The following is a 19,176-nucleotide window of genomic DNA, read 5'->3' as shown; positions in this document are numbered from 1 at the left end:
GGAAGGTGGAACAGTATTTTCTGCTTTGACACTGAGACACAGTAGACAGAGACGGTGAAGAATTTATCACTTTTGACCTTTTACTGAACTTTACTCTGTCTGTGGCAGATATTTACAGAGCCTCACACAGAGGGGCATGACTGATGGGGGGGTCCAAGACAGAAAAAGAGGATAAGATTATGAATGTGCTGTAGAGGAGCAAAGCCTCTTTCACATCCAAGTTGATTTGAGGTCGCAGTTAGCTGAGCTTCAAATGGGCAGCTAACACAATTTAAAATGACACAACTTTAAAAATCAACATCTCAGGTTAACCAAATTTACAGCATCAACAGAGGCGAGGTGTGAACAGCTACTAATGGATGTCCCTCCTCTAATTGTCTCACTCTGGCGTAGATTTGAGATTTCCAGGAGCAGCAGCACAGATGTGCACTGTGATCGGAATGAGAGCGAGCCACCACAGGGCGAGAGAGAAAGAGAGAAAGGCAGAGATCCGCACATGACCTACAGACTGCAGAATGTGTCTGCAAAGTCATCTGAGGTCGGCTGGTTTGTGCGATCAGATAGATGACGCAGAGTGAGGGCTCAGGATACAACACACAGGGCCACACATGCACGGGCTCACACACACACAACACACCACCTTGCATACAAGATTAATGAGCAGTTGAGCTTAATGTATAAACAAGTAAACTGCGAGACATAAAGTCAGTACATCCCACACGTAGCACACGGATTCATAACCTGCACACGTGTGCAGGCTGAGTTTCCATTTGCATCGCGTTTTTTTTGGGTCATGGTTTGTTTTGCGCATTAACTTGAAGAAATAACTTCCTCAGCAAATACGCACTGAGCAGAAAATAAATCACATAGTGATGACTATTTTTTTGCTGTCATTTACGGTCGCCGTTGCTCTCGTGCCTGCACTCTTTTCTGGACTTTCTCAGCAACGGCACAGCTGATGAGAGTCTACATGCAACCTAATATAACTTTAGTGTCCTTGTGGAGCCAAGAAACTGCAGCCATTGCGCCTGTTGAACCTTGCGTTGTGTCCATTCAGTTTTTTTTCACCATTCGGTTTTTCATTTTTAGGTAAATGCAGATCTTTAATCAGATTTAAATTGTACCCATGTCCATATATGTTTACATTCAAACTATGAGGGGGTCGTTTATTTTGGTCAGACAAGGATTGTGACAACATTCGCCAAACTTTACCTGGATTTAAGGGTTGATCTAATGCTTTATCTGGTTTTATATTGGGTGTTTCACAGTTTAGGCAGTTTATTGTGGAATTTAATGATTGCCAACCAGTGGTCAGGCACAGATAATTATAATGTCAGTATAGATCACCAATCTGTGCATGCAAATTCATCTGGACGGATTATGAAATTATGCTCATTTTATAAACCCAACACATGGATTATAGTACATGTTTGAGTCCTGAAACCCAGAAGTAAGTTAGCATTGTTGAACATCCAGCTCATCTAAAGTTCAGACTTTGTTTGCTTGTTACATCCTTTACATGCCTGCAATAAGGCTAAAAAGAACTGTGATATATTTTTTTGTTTCAAAACTAGCTAAACAAGGCTACTGATGTCATCATGCCAAATACAGAAGAGGCCCAAAGCTAGTTGGTGTGTGGTTGAAGTCATTCACGTGGTCATTTATGTGGTTTGAATCCTACGCAGTGGCACAATAGCGACTTTGACACATTTTATGTCCATGCCAAGTTATGTGGCGGAACCATGGCAACAGTGTGAAATTAGTAAATATGTTTTTTTCATGGTGAACACAAAAATTCAAGAAGTTTTTGATCATGAATGATGAAGCAAAACATGGGACTCTTCCTATCGTGTCGCACTGTTGAAGCCAGGATCCTGATTTTCACATTGGGATCGTGTTCGTGATGTCACGTAATTTCAACAGACGTCACAGCACTGCCGGTGTAGGGGGTTGAAGTTGCAGTTATTTTCTATCCTTCCAGGAGATCGGGACGATGTGGTGAAAATACCAACCCACTGACACACGGATCTCAACAGACAAGAGCTTGTCCACTAAAGTACTTATTGGATCTCTTGTGAAATAAGTCATGTCGGCGGATATGTTGTGTTTTATTCAAGCAATTTCTCCTGTAAGTGATCATCAGCTACACAAGTTGACAGCAGTGAGGGCTGAGCTAGAGATGTACGGACCGCTGTGATTAGCCCTGTGAGCTGTGTTTTAACACTGCTGGGTGATGTTGTAAAGCTCAGCATACGAGAGGCTGGGAGGGAGGGAGGGGAGACTGGGGGGGTTGCAGCAGAGCGACACTGGCCTTCCTCCAGCCTCATCTCAGGCACAATCTGGATGCTAGCTGTACATTTATTCCTGTGAACCCCCCCACCCACCGCCGCCGCCTTTCACTGGACGAGAAATGACAGGATCTCAGTAAATGGATGCTGCTCAGATTCCATATTAGCCAAGATTCTGACTTCTTCAAAGGCTTCACGATGCGTTTTTCCACTTCCCCTGCTGCTGAATCCAGGGGTAGACATATCCTTTTCATCAGGAAGGTGCTTTTCTCTGACAGCACAGATTAGCGAGAGCCAAATGCATTTAAAAACGCCAGCCTCATTTTCCCTGCTCACACACTGAGCCTTTATCCTGCATTAATAAACGCTTCATCCAAAGGTATGTTCACACCAGAATATTTAGGAGATATACCAACAGCTTCAAACCAGTTTGATGTCTATTTTAAGTCATTACAAGAAAGTAAGAGTATGTAAGGCGTTTTAGGTCCAGTAGGTCAGTGTTGATGGAAGAGATGCTTGGGACAAAAAGCCCCCCTTTTTGGCAGAGCTTCAGTTCTCTGCTGGAAAGCCCTGGAGTGCCTGTAAATCTTGCCTTCTGCTGTTTGCACTCTGGCTACAGCTGATGTTACAGAGGCCTTCTCTGTCCATCTGGACACAGCAGGACCCGGTTTGGTCCCTTGAAAGCAACACAAATAGACACATATCTATGGGTTTACAGATTAAATAGCTCTGAGCATTTAATTGCTTTGATTCAAAGCCGTTTCTTGCAAAATTTGGACAATGAATGTTCGGAAAAGGCTCCCTAAAACCATCAGGATGCCAACAGAGATTTTATTGCTTCTCAATTAAAACAGTGGCCACTTTAGATCTCGAAGCTTCCTCCTGTGTTGGACTCAAACAGCTTCACTTCCTTTAAATGCAATTTTGAAACCAATTTTCTGAGTCGTCATCAGATTCTGACGTCCTGAAAAGTCAAGGAGTCTGCAGATGTATTCTCTGCCCAAACAACCGGAAACAATTAATAGCTAACGTTAGCTGACAAGTTTTGTCTGGTAAAAAATCCAGTCTAGCTAATTAGTTAATTTTAATTAACCCCACAGAGGAAACTTCCCTGGCTGACAGGATCCTAAACCTGTTATTCTCTCGAACAGCCAGTAGGGGGCAACTTCAAAAAGAGGTCAGATAATAACTCTGCGAAAATAGTTGTCACTGGATTTTATTACCCAAGTAAACATTTTCTTTCTTTTCAGTTCATGGTCTCAATCATAGTGTTTTTGTAACAACGTGATATTCATTTTATTTGTTTGTCTGGTTTCATTTCGAGTAAAATAGGAATTAAATCAGGGTATGACTGACGATGACGATGCTATTGATAGAAAAGCAGGACTCTGTGACTTGCTTCTCTCCAGGCTGATGTATATTATTGGTTATGAATGTTTCATTTATTTGTAAAACATTGTGTTTTGCAAAAGTATTTGAATAGAATCATTATTTATTCAACCTCAACTACACTGCTAAGTTCCTTAAATTAAGATGACTTTGATTTATGGATAAAAACCATCAATTACTGTCATTTCTATGGAAGTTGATTTGTATATCCTTTTGAGTGTTTATGAGTCAGGTGGTACTAAAAGCTTGACAGCTAGAGGTTCCCGTACGTAGAATCAATAAATTCGAGCACAGGGATTCTTCATTAATTCTTCACGAGCATCAAACCCAATTAATGATTTTGTTTTATAGTTAAGATGAAAAAAAAAAAGAATCAGCTTAAAGAGAACTAGAGTAAGAGGAGCTAAACCTACTTTTGATCATCATGTCTGCAGCCTGCTGGTTTCCCACAGAGAGAGAGAGAGAACAGTCATTCCCCATGAATGAGCTGGCGGAGAGACGTCAGGATGCAGTCTGAGGCCATCAGTGATGTAACATCAGGGTAAGAAAGGATAAAGACGAGCACAAACGCACATCAAGCTTCATCATCTGTGTTAACGGTGTAGTTTTGGTCAAAAGTGATGTGTTATATCCTCCTCAACAGGAGTGGGTTTAATGTAGCAAAAGTGTTATTTATAGCCTCTTTGGTAGGAATAATGAAGTCTCCTCTTCTCTCTGTTGGAATTCGGTATCAATTCTCTGCATAGTAAACGCTGGCTTTCCCGACAGGCTCTTTGAAGCTTGGTGAATTCCCAGATCAGGATGCTCAATGGGGATATAGCCCAGCAATCCCAGATTGTGCGTGGGAAAAGGCATCATCCTTGGGAGAGTGATATGCCACTAAGGAATTCCTGGAATGGAAATGGGGTGAGCGGATCGATGGGGAGTGTAAAACCCTGAGGCGGAGCAGGGGTGGTGGTGGGTGGGAGGCTCAACTGCATGATGGTATCTTGATCATGGGTTTAATCCCAATGACCAGTTGAACCGCAGTGTTTTATCATCCCCAGCACACCTGCATGGATTGTCTGCCTATTTAATCCCATTTACTGTAAATCCTGATTACCTTATCACACTGCAGACTCTTTTTTTCTTCTTTTTTTTTCATTTCTGCTGCAGTATTTCAGATTTGTAAATCACAGCCCTCATCACCTTCCAGGTGCCATTGTTTTCCATTTATTTCTGCGTGGTTGAAAATCAATGGTCCCTCATGACTTCTTTCGGTTGTGCAATCCATCACAGTAAACATCAGGAAGACATTTATTTTTGTCAGAGTCATAGCGGTTGTGAGGCAGTGCAGACTATACAAATTAATCAGCAACAATAAGGGAAAATATAACAGACTCGATGCTGTACGAAGTCAAGTGTATGAGGAGGGACAGCTTTTAGATCTGTAATTACACACAAGGGTCTTCGAGATTGTTGTAAATGACCAGACTTGCAATGCAATGTAATTCCTATATAACCCACCTACTGTACTTGAGCCAGGAGAGGGAGATGTCGGGACTTCTGGAGCTGTTTCTCTGGCAACCAAAACCAGGGGTCAGTAGCGTGACGTTTGGCCCTTCCTCAGACACTCTGGTAACAAAACCAGATGTTTTCATACAGTATGATTATTTTCAGATATCCTAACGACAAACGAAAGTGTTTTTAAGGCGAGCGTCGGCGTTCGATTTGGTCATTTTGAGATGGCCAAAGATTTTTGCAGATGTGTTTCCAGAAACAAAAGTGGATGTTTGTATTGATACTTTGGGACATTTGCAGCCATATTTCTGATGAGAAAACTGGGTCGTTTCTAAAGAGATGTGCAGACGTTTGCTGCCAGTTTTATTAATTAAGTGTGTTCATTGTTCTTGAGCTAAGCCTTACCAGACCCTCATGACAGCGTTGCCACAACCACCTTAAATATTTTTCTGGGGGCTTTGAGCAATTACATTGATGGCTTGTGTTACTGGACATTTGTAAGATTAACCATAAAAAAATTGCATAACTTTTTTAAAAGATATCGTGACTTATTCATGAGAATTGGTTTATTCATGGTCAGTATTATTGTGAAGTATATATATAATAAATAATGTTATTGTTCTTTCACATTCTTCTAACTGCTACTACTGTAAGTTACAGCGTCTCATTTGTACGCAAGTCATGTCTATCCCCCTGTACACACACATATATCACCACTGACGCTCACTCTCTATGGAGAATATCTATATATTGGGATGAAATCACTCTTATCTTGGGAGTTCACAACATTCATTCAGGACAGCAGGCGAGGGCTGAGGGTGTCGTCTGTCCTGACCAATCAGAGAGGCCGAGCCTGTCTCTTGTTCCTCCTCTGACGTCAGTAAGAAGCACAGACGGAGGGTGAGACTGAGAGAAAGCGAGAGCTGAAGGAAGCGTCATATCAGGAGAGTTGCACAGGGTCAGCTGAGTGAAGATACAGGAGGGAGGGAGGGAAGGAGGGAGGGAGGAGGGGGGTGACAGCTGGAATCAGGAGGAGGACGTGTTGATCGATCCAGTGAGAAACGCAAAAGGAGGATGACCGAAGCAAAACTGGCTGCAGAATATTTGAATCTAATGAGGAGTCTGTCAGGAGGTAACGAGAGAGTTAAAAAAAGGACGATCCCCTTCGAGAGGCCAAATGTGATATTGAAATGAAGGAGGTTGCAAAGTTGGCAAATGGCCATGTGACCAGTTGGATGATATCACAGCCTTTTTTTTTCCTTCTTTTTTCTGTCCCTGCTTTGAATCCAGCAAGCATCCCTCGACTCCCCTCCCCCTCCCTGCTGGCTTCTGGGCATCTCCTAAGTCTGTTTAAAGGTCTTTAGATGGACTTGATTATGTTTAACAAAAAAAGGCTGTTACTAAGTACTTCATGACATCAGAGGGGACCACTGAACATTTGAGCCGTTCTGATGAAACTAAGAATCTGAAAATGAGAAGCGCTTCGGTTGTGTAGAGTTAGCGAAACGTGTTGCTAACAACCCCAATGCCAGTGAGCTTAACTCCAATCTGTGCAGTCAGGTTGTTGAACACAGGCAGCGGGTTTTGATAAAACAGAATCGCACATGCTTCTGCTGCGACAGTGTTTACCTAAATTGATCACGAGTTCATGACAGGTTGTCCGTCTGACAGTGGGATTATGGCTGACTTTTAGTAAACATGGTGGAAGGGTGGAAGCGCAGGTGGAGGAATGAAATGTGGCTGCAGATCTGTTCAACATAGCAGCAAAATGTGTTTTTTAAATTGGCTTCAGATGAGGTGTTTAGTCTGTCAGCGAGATCAAGCTAAAGTGAAGTGACCATGACGAATCTCACGCAGCGAGGTGGAGCGTTTCAAACAAAAGGTCCCAATCTGACCTTCACAATGATACTTTTGCTTCTCTGTGCAACAAAAGAGTTTGAATTCAGGAAATTCAGATTAGGTCCAGGATTCAGGAAATGTGTGTGTGTGTGTGTGTGTGTGTGTGTGTGTGTGTGTGTGTGTGTGTGTGTGTGTGTGTGTGTGTGTGTGTGTGTGTTTTCTGGGTGCCCTTCATAAGTCTGACTGAAGTGTAATGTTTTATCAAAGGAATCCATCTTCCTTTTGATCAATTGAAAATAAGTAAATATTAATAATAATAAATCATGAATATTTTTTGTTGTTTGAGTAGCAAGGAACTGAACCTTTCATTTGGTTGTTTGCATCTTCAATCAGTTTTTAATAGTTTCCAATCTGACTGACACATGTACTTGCAAGTGTCTTTGTTAAGCTCTACAAGAGAATAGATACTTAATGATTACAAGATAAAGAAGAAGAAACAGAAAATTCAATACATATTTTAAAAGCTTTTTATAGCCAATGATGCACTGAGTGATTTTGATTGCTACGGAAGCTTTAATAGGACGAAACAGATGAGGCCCTTAAGAGCTATCAGTACAATAAGATTATACAATCAGTTCTACTCATGTATGTGCAGTGGTTTCAGAACACATGCAGTCACACGCATGCACACACACACGCACACACAAGTTCCTAGCATGGATAGCGGATGAGTCATATCTGACGGCCCTTACAGTTACTGTGACGGCTCCAGATTTAAGGGCCAGTGATCTGCATTCATCGCACAGACATATTCTCCCCCCTCCCTCGACCCCTTGTCACACTCCTGCCCTCACACTATGTCTTAAACACACACACACACACACACACACACACACACACACACACACACACACACATAAGAAAGTAGTGGGGTGGAGAGAAACTGACATCTCTCAGCTGTGCCAGACACACACTCCATGTGTTGTTTATTGGCCTCCTCTCAAGTGCTGACATAAGTCACATGTTCTGTTTCAACCAATTATGTTGAAGATCTGCAAATAGTATTATGTGGCTCCTGGCCAGGTTCTTATATCCACATGTCCGCCAACAAATCAGGCCTGGTACACAACATCTTTAGGGTTGAAGACAGGAAACTGAGCCAAGATGGATAGAGGTAGCAGGCTAAGGTCACAGTTCCTGATCGCAGATTCCTGCGGTGATGGAACACGCCAGAGGGATGAGTGATAGGCTGGCGCGGCAACAGTAACAGATGTTTGCCATATCGCCACCTGTGATAACTATTAATGTTCCCACCAAAATCCAGACCAAGAGCAGTGAACTTTCAGGCTTCATTTCACAGAACAAAGGTTCAAAATCATCAGTCTCCTTGCACGCGCACCAGTGAACATTTGGTGATAAATCTGCAAGTATGGTTAGTGACAAGAATTTGTCCCTGAATCTCAGTGCACTACTTTGGTGACTTTGTCCTGAAAAATCACTTCCATACAAATTTTGAACACATTTTTTGTTCTTTGTGAAGTTCAAACCACATTTTCTATTCCAGCCAACTGCTCGAAACACACAAAACATGGAACAGAAGCAGAGAAGCAGCTTACCTTCATGCAGACACATCATTTCTTTCCTTCAGCAATCACTGCTGAAATTATTATATTGCTGCTCTTGTTCCAACTTTGATTTTGCTGTGTTTTAATCGCGCTAAATGGACAAAAATGTAACTACAATTTGTAAAATACATTAATTAATCCTCTTTTTGTAAGACAACAAGCTAACAATTTTGGAAATGCTTTTTTTATTAATAGAGTGCTGATCCGACAAATCTTATTTGCCCCATGTGATCTCCTATTATCCATCAGTTTCTTTTGTGGTGGCCCAGCTTGTCTCCTTGTCCGCTTTCTTCTTCATCTGCATCCTGCAACCTGTCCTCATAAATTCTGAAGAGATGTTTGTGCTTGTGGTTGCCATGACGCCGGCTTAGGCTGTTCCCTGGTGCAAATGATTTGAACAAGAAATATGGCAAAATGATAAAGTAAAAACCATAGTGAAAAGAAAACTGAGCAGGAACACAGCCTCCATCAATCAAATTCAAGCAAGTATGAAGGTGCTGGTTTGTCCTTTCTGAGCTACTGTACAACTCCACGGAGGGTGAATTGCTTCCTATGTAGAAGTCATATTCCATCTGTCCACAAAAGAACCTCCTAAATCCTCCACACTGCCCCTTTAAATCAATCCAAAAGGCCACTGCTTGGCTGTGAGTGAGTGAGTGACCCAGAGCAATGAATTCAGCTGGCTTATATAGTCCTCACAGCAGTGACGTAAACAAACCTCCTCCTGTTACAGCGTTCCTCAAAAACCTCCTTGATGACTCATAACAAAAGCATTCTTCTCCCTGCAGATCTAATTTGGTCAAAAAGGAGCAAAAAAACTTCTGCTTTTAACTGGGTCAAAAGTTCCTCTCATAACACTTCTGTGGTCAGGTGGTTGACAGCAGCTCCACATGGAGACCAGCGGGGAGCTGTCCGTGGTGCTGGATGTAGCTCCCAGCGGCGAGGCACCACACAACAAACAATAGTCACATTTCATTGTGTGGATTACTCAAGATATAGCCTTATTTTCTTATATGAGAGGGATGTTTTAAGAAAAATACAACTGGTGTTTGATGAGCAGTCTCTCTCAACCATCATGCAGACTAAGTTTCACTTTGCCTAAAGCTCAAATTAATCAGGTAATCATCTCCTGTCACATCCCCAACATGCAGTCCATTAACATTAAGGAACATCTTTTTTGTCCCCCCTCTCTTTGGTAGCACTCCAAGCCATGTTCACTGACAATGATTAGTAGCTAAAAGGATGAGGATAAATGCTGTAATTTACTTTCAGCCCCCAAGAGGAACTCTCCCCCCCCACCTCACCCTTTCTATGGGGACACACGCATACTGTATGCACACAGAAGAATATTGCCTACAGGGACGTGTTGTGAAATCATCTATTTGTTTTAAACCCACTGACCAAACAGAACACAGCTGATAAGATGGGACCTTGCTGGGAACAGTCATGATGTTGTTAAGCCTACTAGCACACCGGCTTGTTCAGCTGCTGTCCACAGGCTCATGTCTCTCTCTGCCAAAGCCTGGAGCTTGGCTCTATAGAACTGGCTGATATCTTAATATGGAAACAGCGAATGTGCATATGAACTGAACAGCGTGCTTGTGAATGGACTCTCCTGCACCAAAAGCAAGGTGTCGCCAAAAGTGCGCGTTTGTCAAGACAGTATTTTTGGCCGGCGTTACTCACGAAGAGCAGCGTGGAAAGCCAAAACATCACCTTTATGTGTGTCTGTGCTCTCTCTCACGCACACACTCTCTGCCTCCCTCTCTCTCTCTGTATGTGCGTGTGTGCATATAGGTAATAAGCTGCTCCGCCACTGCGCAACGATGGAGCTATCGCAACGATGGAGATGACGCAAACAGACTCTGCTCTCCGAAAAAGTGTTTCAAGACGAACATGGCGGCAACTTAATCGAGGTCCAAGATGACAATGGCCAACGGGAGACATGATTCGAGGCTTTCCGCCCAGGTACGAGACACAGAACCCGGCCAGTGTGCATCAAAAGGGCTCTTTGCTTTCCTTTAAGCGAATCTGCGGAGCGAACGGCAGCAGCCGCGCAGCATCAGCATCGAGAGGCTCGCAACAGCTGGTGTCTCTGCGCCTGTGACGAGAGAAGAAACCCGGGAGGGACGGCAGAGGGGGGCATGCGGTCAAAGAGGACGCCGTTTCCCCCCGGAGAGCCATGGAGAACCGGGATGCGGCAGCCCGAAGCTTAATCTGTGCGGGCGGGCTAATTGGATCGGAATAGCGGAGACTGCTGCGGGCGCGATAGAGGAGCGCCCTGGACCGGCGGAGGCACGGCACCCCACCGTTACAGAAGAGAACCAACCGGAGTCCATCTCCCCCGAAGTCAATGAGTATTGTGGCAGAGCAGCCCCCGCGGTGGAGTCGGCCAGGGCAGCGCTTTCCTAAAATATGACCAGGGGTGCTTGGATGCGTCGGCAGCATGATGAAGGCTTAAAATACTGGTTTGCACCCCGAGAGAACGAGAAGCCATTTACCGAGTCGGAGCGGGCCCAGAGATGGCGATTGTCGCTGGCCTCTCTGCTCTTCATCACCGTCCTGCTCTCTGATCACTTGTGGTTCTGCGCCGAGGCGAAGATGACGCGAACCCGAGACAAGCGGTCGGACGAGGGGCTTGCAATCACAGACATGGGCGAGCACCCAAACTCCTTCCACCGACAAAACATCCCAACATCAACTGACCCCCACCGTCTCGCCAGAGAGCAAGATGTTATTTTTCTAGGGAATTCTACCAAACCTCTGTGGCGAATGGACACCTGTCACCCCGACAGCTTGTCCAAAGACTGCTTTACTTTCACGGACGCGGAGACCGTGTGCCTGGGCCTCTCCGGTGGAGGGGAAAAGGGGACACAGTTGGCGTACGTGAATCTGAGCGATTTGTACCTTTCTTTTTGTAATTCCTACTCACTTTTGGATTTGTTTTACGGGTTTACGAGTCCAGGCGATTTGAATTGCACCCTGGATATGGCCATGGGGGTGGATGTGCTGGGATGCAGTGAGTGTGTCCGGGCTTACCAGCGTCTTGACCAGCGGGCGGAGGACAACTACCGGGAGTTTGAGCTGCTGGTTCAGAAATACGAGACGGATGTATACTCGGTTAGGACGTGTATGGAGGAATGCAAGGTAGGACACACACACACACACACACACACACACACACACACACACACACATATACACACACACACACACACAAGTGGATTTAAGGGGGTGGGTTCGCAGTCGTCATGGCAACCGTTGGGCATATCAGACAGTGTATTTGCATTTGTTTTTTGGAAAAGAGGCTACTGGTACCCAGTCTGTCAGGCTTTTGCAGAAACCGGTCATGAAGATCGCATTAATAGTGGTGTGTGTGTGTGTGTGTGTGTGTGTGTGTGTGTGTGTGTGTGTGTGTGTGTGTGTGTGTGTGTGTGTGTGTGTGTGTGTGGGAGGGGGGTAGAGGACAGGTCAACTGTACTTCATTATTCTCTGCCTCCTTTTTGTGGCTCTTCTATATAAACTGTGGTGTGGTGGTGACATTTGACATAGCAGCTCTGTGAGTGAGAGAGAGAGAGAGAGAGAGAGAGAGAGAGAGAGAGAGAGAGAGAGAGAGGTCTGCTGAATGGGGCTCATGGCAATAATGTTAATAGCATGCAAGGGACCTAAAGTAGGCTTTGCATTGATGGTCTCCATAACATAGCCACATTACAACACATCCTCCAGGCATGTGAACAGAATGACACACACACACATTTGATCTTAGCGCCCTGGACTGTGCAGAACAAGGAAACGATGGTGGTTAACTTCAGTCTGTTGTGTGCTGGACTGTTGCAGCTTCTCAGCTGTGCATCCTGCAAGAGTCGCTGTCCATGGTGCTGAAAGACGGCCCTGCAGGAGGCCTGTCAGTGGAGCGCGCGTGTTTCTGCAGATGTGTGAATATTAACTTCTCTCCATGTTGACCTCTGGATTCACAGGCAAACAAAGACAACCTCTTGCGGCGGTCGATGCATCCAAGCACACCTGCATATTTCAATTTCCATATCCGCTAAATCATGTGAAGTAAATGATAGAGTAGTCCCGCACAAATGAAGGAAAATGCATGCGTGATTATACTTTTGCTCGGCAGAATTACTTCTCGCTTGTGCTGCAACATGTTAGAAGCGGCCAAGCATGAGGGATTCTTCAACATGAAGCAGGGGACACATAATAATGGCACCATAAGGGCGCTGATCGGGATCAGGAAGTGAATGTTGGACAGCAGCGCACGTTCCCTCAAACCTGCCCTCGAGAAGATCAAGCAATTCTGCCATAAGATGGATGTTGCATAACCTTTGATGGTCACTTAGTGGGAGGATAAACCTTCACTGTAAAATTATGTGCTGTATTTGTTTATAGTGAGTCATATATATTGTACGTGTGTGCATGCGTGCATGTGTGTGCGTGTGTGTGTGTGTCCGTGAATCTATTTCCTGCAACATCTTATAGCTATTTCTTCTGTATGGTATCTATTCAGCACTGTGCATTTGCACTCCTGCCCTTTGCTAATGTAATAAGACTGAGCCGGTTCTACAGCAGCCTTTTAGCCCTTTAGCTCAATCTGAATTGCTAATCGGCTTCAGTGTCCGAGTGACCTTTGTGGAATCACAGCATCCTGGGCCTGCATCCCAAACCGCTGCTCCTTTAAGAACCACTCCACTGGACAATAAATACATTCTGGAGCTTGAGACCGTAATTATTGCTGTTCACTCTCATATCTTCTCTTGAGGCAGAGACCTCAGTTCTCCTTTGAGCTAAACATCCACACTGTCAACAACTGCTCAAGGCTTATTTAAAGCAGTTTACCTGCATTGCAACGGATAGCTCGAGAGTCTGATGACAACTTTGCTTCTAAGTCAAAGAGCTGTCAGGATAAAAACAGTTATTTTATACCGTGAATCCTCTAATATTGGCTCAGGCCTTTATTCACTTCAACTGCAAAGGATGCCAGGCCATTATTTCTTAGAATAAAAAGACCTTGGACATAATCACTGAATTTCCTGATTTTTACTGTCAAACATTTAAATTTTCTGTTGCACAGCCAGGACATTTCATAGTTACTATGGTAAATGACCTACTCTGGATATATTAACAGACAGTTTACAGCGGTTTGCGTTTGAGATTACACTGCAGTAGAACCATTGTCACATTAAACAAATCTTAATCTGAGGTGTAAACAGCAGTGTTAATAACAAACAGATTCAGCTGCCATAAAATCAACATTCATGTATCTCTCATGCACCAGGGGGAAATACGCAAGCCTCCGGCCCAACGGGCTGTCCCTCCTGTGGACAAGGTTGTCTCAAAATTCACTGACTGACCACAAAATCTGAAAGACTTTCCGATTATATTTTGTCCAGCTTATCCCGACCCGATCCACAAGCAGGCAGCAGGCTGCTTGAGGGCTTTTGAGTTTGGACCTCCAGCTGTTCATCTGTGTCCCAGCCATCCACTGGTTGTTGGCACCATGAAGCTGATTGGCTGGCTCCACATCGCATCGGGGGCCTAGATATGTCCCACAGGTGGGGACACTTGCTGACCCTTGCAAGGATCCCAGGGTCCATAAAATGTAACTACTGCCATCTAGAGGCATCTGAACCTCACTGGAAGCTGGTGACAGGAAACAGGCATCAGGCCGCGATCTACAACTGGTTTCACCAATGTTGCCTGTGTTGAGGGCCACCCTTGTACATAATATATATTTTTATTTTTTGGCATTGTGAGCTTATATATTATGTGTTTTGGATGAACACCTGAGGGTGATAAGTTGACAAAGGTATCAGTTTCTATAAAAGAAAAAAAAATAAGACACAACAGGGATCCTGAGCAGTAGCAGGGGCCATTTCTGATCTACAGCAGCAATGAGGGCTCTGATCAAATGCAAATTCTCAGGGAAGATGAACTTTTAGACATGAGGGGTTCACACGGTGGGGCTGCATGAAGAGTGTCACACGTATCAGATCACAAACACAGCAGGTGTTCTTTTTTGTCTTTTCACTACAGCCACATGGAGGCCGTTACTCACATGATGTCTGTTTAGCTAAAGTCTGATCTGAAAACACATTCACGAGCCACATTCTTTTGTCCCGGGAGACACTTACATGTTCCTATCTCAATGAATCTAACATTTCAACTGAACATTTGGAAAAGCAGCAAAAGAAAATGCAAATATTTTCATCTTTTGATCAGTTAAGGTTCATCGAGATGAGTTATAGGTTACACTGAAACTCCAGTGAGATGCTATTAAAGTGTTGCTTTTTCATCGTCTTGTTTTTCAGAATATGTCAGTTTGCAAAGTACAGTAAGACATTTGGTAGATTTGGGTATTTGCTGAGGTTTCCCATGTATGTTTTTTTTCTTTTTTATTCATTCAGGGAAGACCGCAGTTGCCTCATCCGTCCACACACATCTGGCGCGTTCATTATTGAAGTGACACTGGTTCATTCTTGTAGGTCCTCATTTATCTGTTGGATCTGTTTCCATTGTGGCATTCACATGTAATTACTTCACCTTCTGCTCCTCCTTCCGAAGCATGTTTGCTTCTTGTCAAGGAATATGTGAGTGAAACTGTTTTCCTTTCACTCACAAGTGTCTTAAAATTGTGTTAATCCGCAGCTGAATGTAGTCCCTAATAAAGGCACTATTTACTCCAGATTGAGTAAAGTTCAATAAAAAAAACAGCCGTTTTAGGAAGTTATTTAAAAATATGAGAAAAAAACCCATCAGAGAGCCATTTTGAAAGCTGTATGAATGTTGATGGGGGGTTGGGGCTGATTACCACAGACAGACTGAGAAAGTTTCAGTATAAGATGCTTGCTTCAGTGTTTTAGCCCACATTCACTCAAAGAAGCTCCGTACCTCATTCTTCTACCCTTACCTTCCTTTAAAGTTCAACAAGGTAACCTTTATTTAATTTCATTTTTGCAGAGGACATTTTGACATATCGCAAACAGATGGGTGAAACACAAAGTCAAAGAAGAACACAAAAGCAAATCAAACACTGACGCTTCTGAACGTAAGAGGGGGAATATGATGTGAATCAGTACAGCTCCGGGCTTCATAGTCACTGGGTTTGAACACCTGTGGGAGACTTTGGACTGACATCTTCACTCTAACAAATGTATCAAAATGTATTTTGGAAGAGCAGCGTTCCACCCTCCAGTAGAGACTTGTACCTTCACCAGAAGCTGGCTGTGATAAATGCAAGGAGCCCTGCGAGCTTCAGGCAGTCAACTCGAGCTGCGCTGCTACAGGTGACTCTCCTCTCCTCACCCTCCAATCACCCAATTTGCTGGCTTATTTAAAACTGAAGGAAATTCTCATCCCTCTCTCTGTCTGGCTACGCCCGTACTGCTCAGCGTCACCACCATCCCAGCATCTACCTTCCGGGGGGGGGGGGGGGGGGGGGGGGGTTATAAGTCGTACTCTTCACTCTCAAGTTTTTATTGCAGGCACATGTTGGGAGTGATGAGGTCAGAGCCTGGACGCAAAACTCAATATTTCAAGCCAGAGTTGTCTGACTGAAATAGCTTAACTATTCAAATTGTTGTTAGCGGCACCCAGCTTAGCGGTATGTAGCGCTCCCATTTTGGAACATGTAAGTCCACTAGCAACATATCCTGTAGCTAAGGGAGCGCTCAGTATCTGATGGCTTTGGACAGTTATTTTTAGATTGGTAGAATGACGACATGAGAGGAATTGTACACCCAGATTTTATACTGGATCTAGTCTATTATTGGACTGAAGAAAACCATGTTTGGGGAAATGTCAGGAGTGCTATTTTTGTCTTGTGTCTGGAGCATAATGTCAGCATCTCGTTTGATTGGCAGTTGCCGGTAGAGGTCCAGTGGGACATCTTAGGGGACAGAGACAAAATAAACATCATGGATGGATGCTATTGTTACTACCAACAAACACAGTACAGGGTCAGCTTGTTTCCTTACGCGCATGGAGTTGTTGGTTGGTTTTTGTTATTTTTGCAGGATTTTGTCTTGGAGGAGAAAGCAGGGCAAATGTGATCTAATTTTAGTGAGACTGTTTTATGTATGTTTGCCAAAAGTCCTGCAGAATGCTACAATTCAGAGTCCCTTCTTTTGCTCTGCTCCATCTTTGTCCTCTCCCTGATCTTTACACCTTTTGATCCATGAACCTATTACAAACACACACACACACACACACACACACACACACACACACACACACACACACACACACACACACCACACACACACACACACGCAGAGCCCCATGTGCAGTGTTTCCTGCAGGTCCAGACCTGACTGTCCCTTCCGGTGTAATTTAATTTGCACTCCCATAATTCTCTGCTTCTCTGGTGGATGTGTCTCCGGGGCTATCTCTCTCTCTCTCTCCCCCTCTCCCTCTCTGTCTCTCTGTCTCTCTCTCTCTCTCCCCCTCTCCCTCTCTGTCTCTCCTTCCCTCTCTCACTGGTTCTCTCTCTCTCTCTCTTCTCTGAGCATGTTGATCTTCTGCCTCCCTCTATTTGTCATTGTCTCATGGTTACTTTCACATCTTCTTCCTCTTTGTCTTCCTCCCATCTGTGTCAGAGCTCTGAGGGACCAATAACACATGTCCACGTGTCCAGTATCTCTCTCTCTCTCCATCACCTCCGCTCCCCCTTCACCTTCTCCCCACAGACTAACTTCCCATCAGGGGCGTCAGCTTCGCTCGGCCTCTATGGAAACATGTGGGTGTTGAGCTTTCTCTTTCTGCTGGAGTGATAGATACTTACCTAGGTTAAGGTCTTTTCCTTCTCTTCAATTACAGGCCTGTCCACACACATCCGTCTGTGTGCTCCCTCTATGGCCCTTTGCTCACGCAATCACATTTCTCCTCTCACACTCATTTTCTACTTTTCAGTTGAGCCCACATTTAATGCAGCTGTTTAGCTTCTGGTGTTCGCCTCACAATTGGTAGCCGTTGACCTTAGTGGTGTTTTGTCAGCAAATAAAAGAAGTTTACTGAAAATTCCTTGACGATTTGTACTGTATGCAAATATTATTAGCAGCAGCAACAGCGTGAACCTATTAGAAAGACGCTTGTAGCCACACCAGCTAGCACTTCTGTGCAGCTGTAATGCTTTTTGCTAAATGCTAACACCTGCATCTACAAATTAGTTAGAATTGCACTCATTTGAGTTCGGGTTATTTTAATATTTGAAGTTCCCAATAATGATTTATAGCCTTATTATACATCCAAATAAACAAGATAGGAGCAGCTCAGGAAACAGACCAGAGATGTAATAAAAAACATGATAAAGATAAGTTTACAGCATTGCTAGTTAGCAGCTCTGTTTGGCTGCGCTGAGGCAAGGTTTTTAGGTAAAGGCTAAAATTGATATTTATCAGTTAGTTCCAGTGTACATTGCAGTTTTGATTATTAAAGCACTTGAAGTTCCTGTAAGGATTTATGGTCTTACTCAAATTAAACAAGATAACAGCAGCACAGGAAACAGACCAGTGTTTTTAATTAGAAACCAGAGTTTACAGCCATGCTAAGCAGCAGCTTTGACAAAACATGGGCGCAGCTTTCAGCTAAACCACAGGGTAATGATTAATGACACTTTTAACCTATGTCCAAAAATGTGAATTTCGTCATCAAAACTAGACCTAAAACATTCTGCGACTAACCTTTTGAATAATTAAATGACAAAAATTGGACTAAACCATTTTAATTAAAAGTCTTGAATCAAAATCAGCTTGCCAATTAAAGACACATTAAGCCCCACCAAAAAAGAAATGGAGGTCAGTCTTCATCGACTTAGACTACACTTAAATAGTTTTGGTTTTCTATGATGGTGCAGACTAAAATGATCAAACTTTTTGTCATTAAAAACTTGGGGGATGAGTAAAGAAGAATTAGACACACGATGAAGACGATGGCTAAATTAAAAAAAAAAAATAGCTGCCAAAGTTAACTCTGTCATCCAAGCAAAACTAGATAAGATAACAGTAGTGAGGCACGAATCAGGAACTAACTTGTTAAAATAAAAATCAATCCCCTATTAACCAGATTTAAAACTAAATAGCAGATGAGAGTGTCCCCAGAGAACAGACAAGGGTTTAGTGTATTCATGAATCACGAGGTGCGGATTAGTTCATGAATAAATGTGAATTGATCACGGTGACCACCTTCCTTCCTCCTGACCTCTAGTTCCTCATAACACTGCACCGGCTTCTAAAAGGATCTCAACTCATTCATTCACTGTTGATTGTTTTTGTACCCCCCAAGAAAAGAGATTCATTATACTGATTGTTTAATAAGGTGTCTGTCATTATTTTATGATTACCTCATCATTACCCCTTCCTTTTGTGTCGCCCGTTAAGGGGTTACATCCTACTAAGTAGTACCTCATTACTTACATGATTATTTTCACAGCTAGACTCTAAACAACAAATCAGAGACAGCAAAATGTTCAACTAAGATTTGAGTCATAACATTCAAACCACATATACATTCATTAACTTCCTTGTTAATTT

The 19,176-nt window shown here is 43.5% G+C and overlaps 1 protein-coding gene across 1 annotated transcript in view; it reads left to right on the top strand.

Annotated features, from left to right (window-relative positions):
- Positions 1-10,431: 10,431 nt before the first annotated feature.
- Positions 10,432-19,176, top strand: part of nalf1b (NALCN channel auxiliary factor 1b) — an 84,148-nt gene continuing 75,403 nt past the window's right edge. Inside the window, exon 1 of the mRNA XM_086220499.1 lies at positions 10,432-11,788. Within this exon, the coding sequence (XP_086076625.1) occupies positions 11,057-11,788 (732 nt within the window). The 5' untranslated portion in view covers positions 10,432-11,056. The remainder of the gene's footprint in view (positions 11,789-19,176) is intronic.

This window comes from Aulostomus chinensis, chromosome 12 (assembly GCF_037954235.1).
Source record: "Aulostomus chinensis isolate RoL2024-O1b breed Wild chromosome 12, RoL_Achi_v1.0, whole genome shotgun sequence".
NCBI classification, from domain to species: domain Eukaryota; kingdom Metazoa; phylum Chordata; class Actinopteri; order Syngnathiformes; family Aulostomidae; genus Aulostomus; species Aulostomus chinensis.
This window is presented reverse-complemented; position numbering and strand designations above follow the sequence as displayed.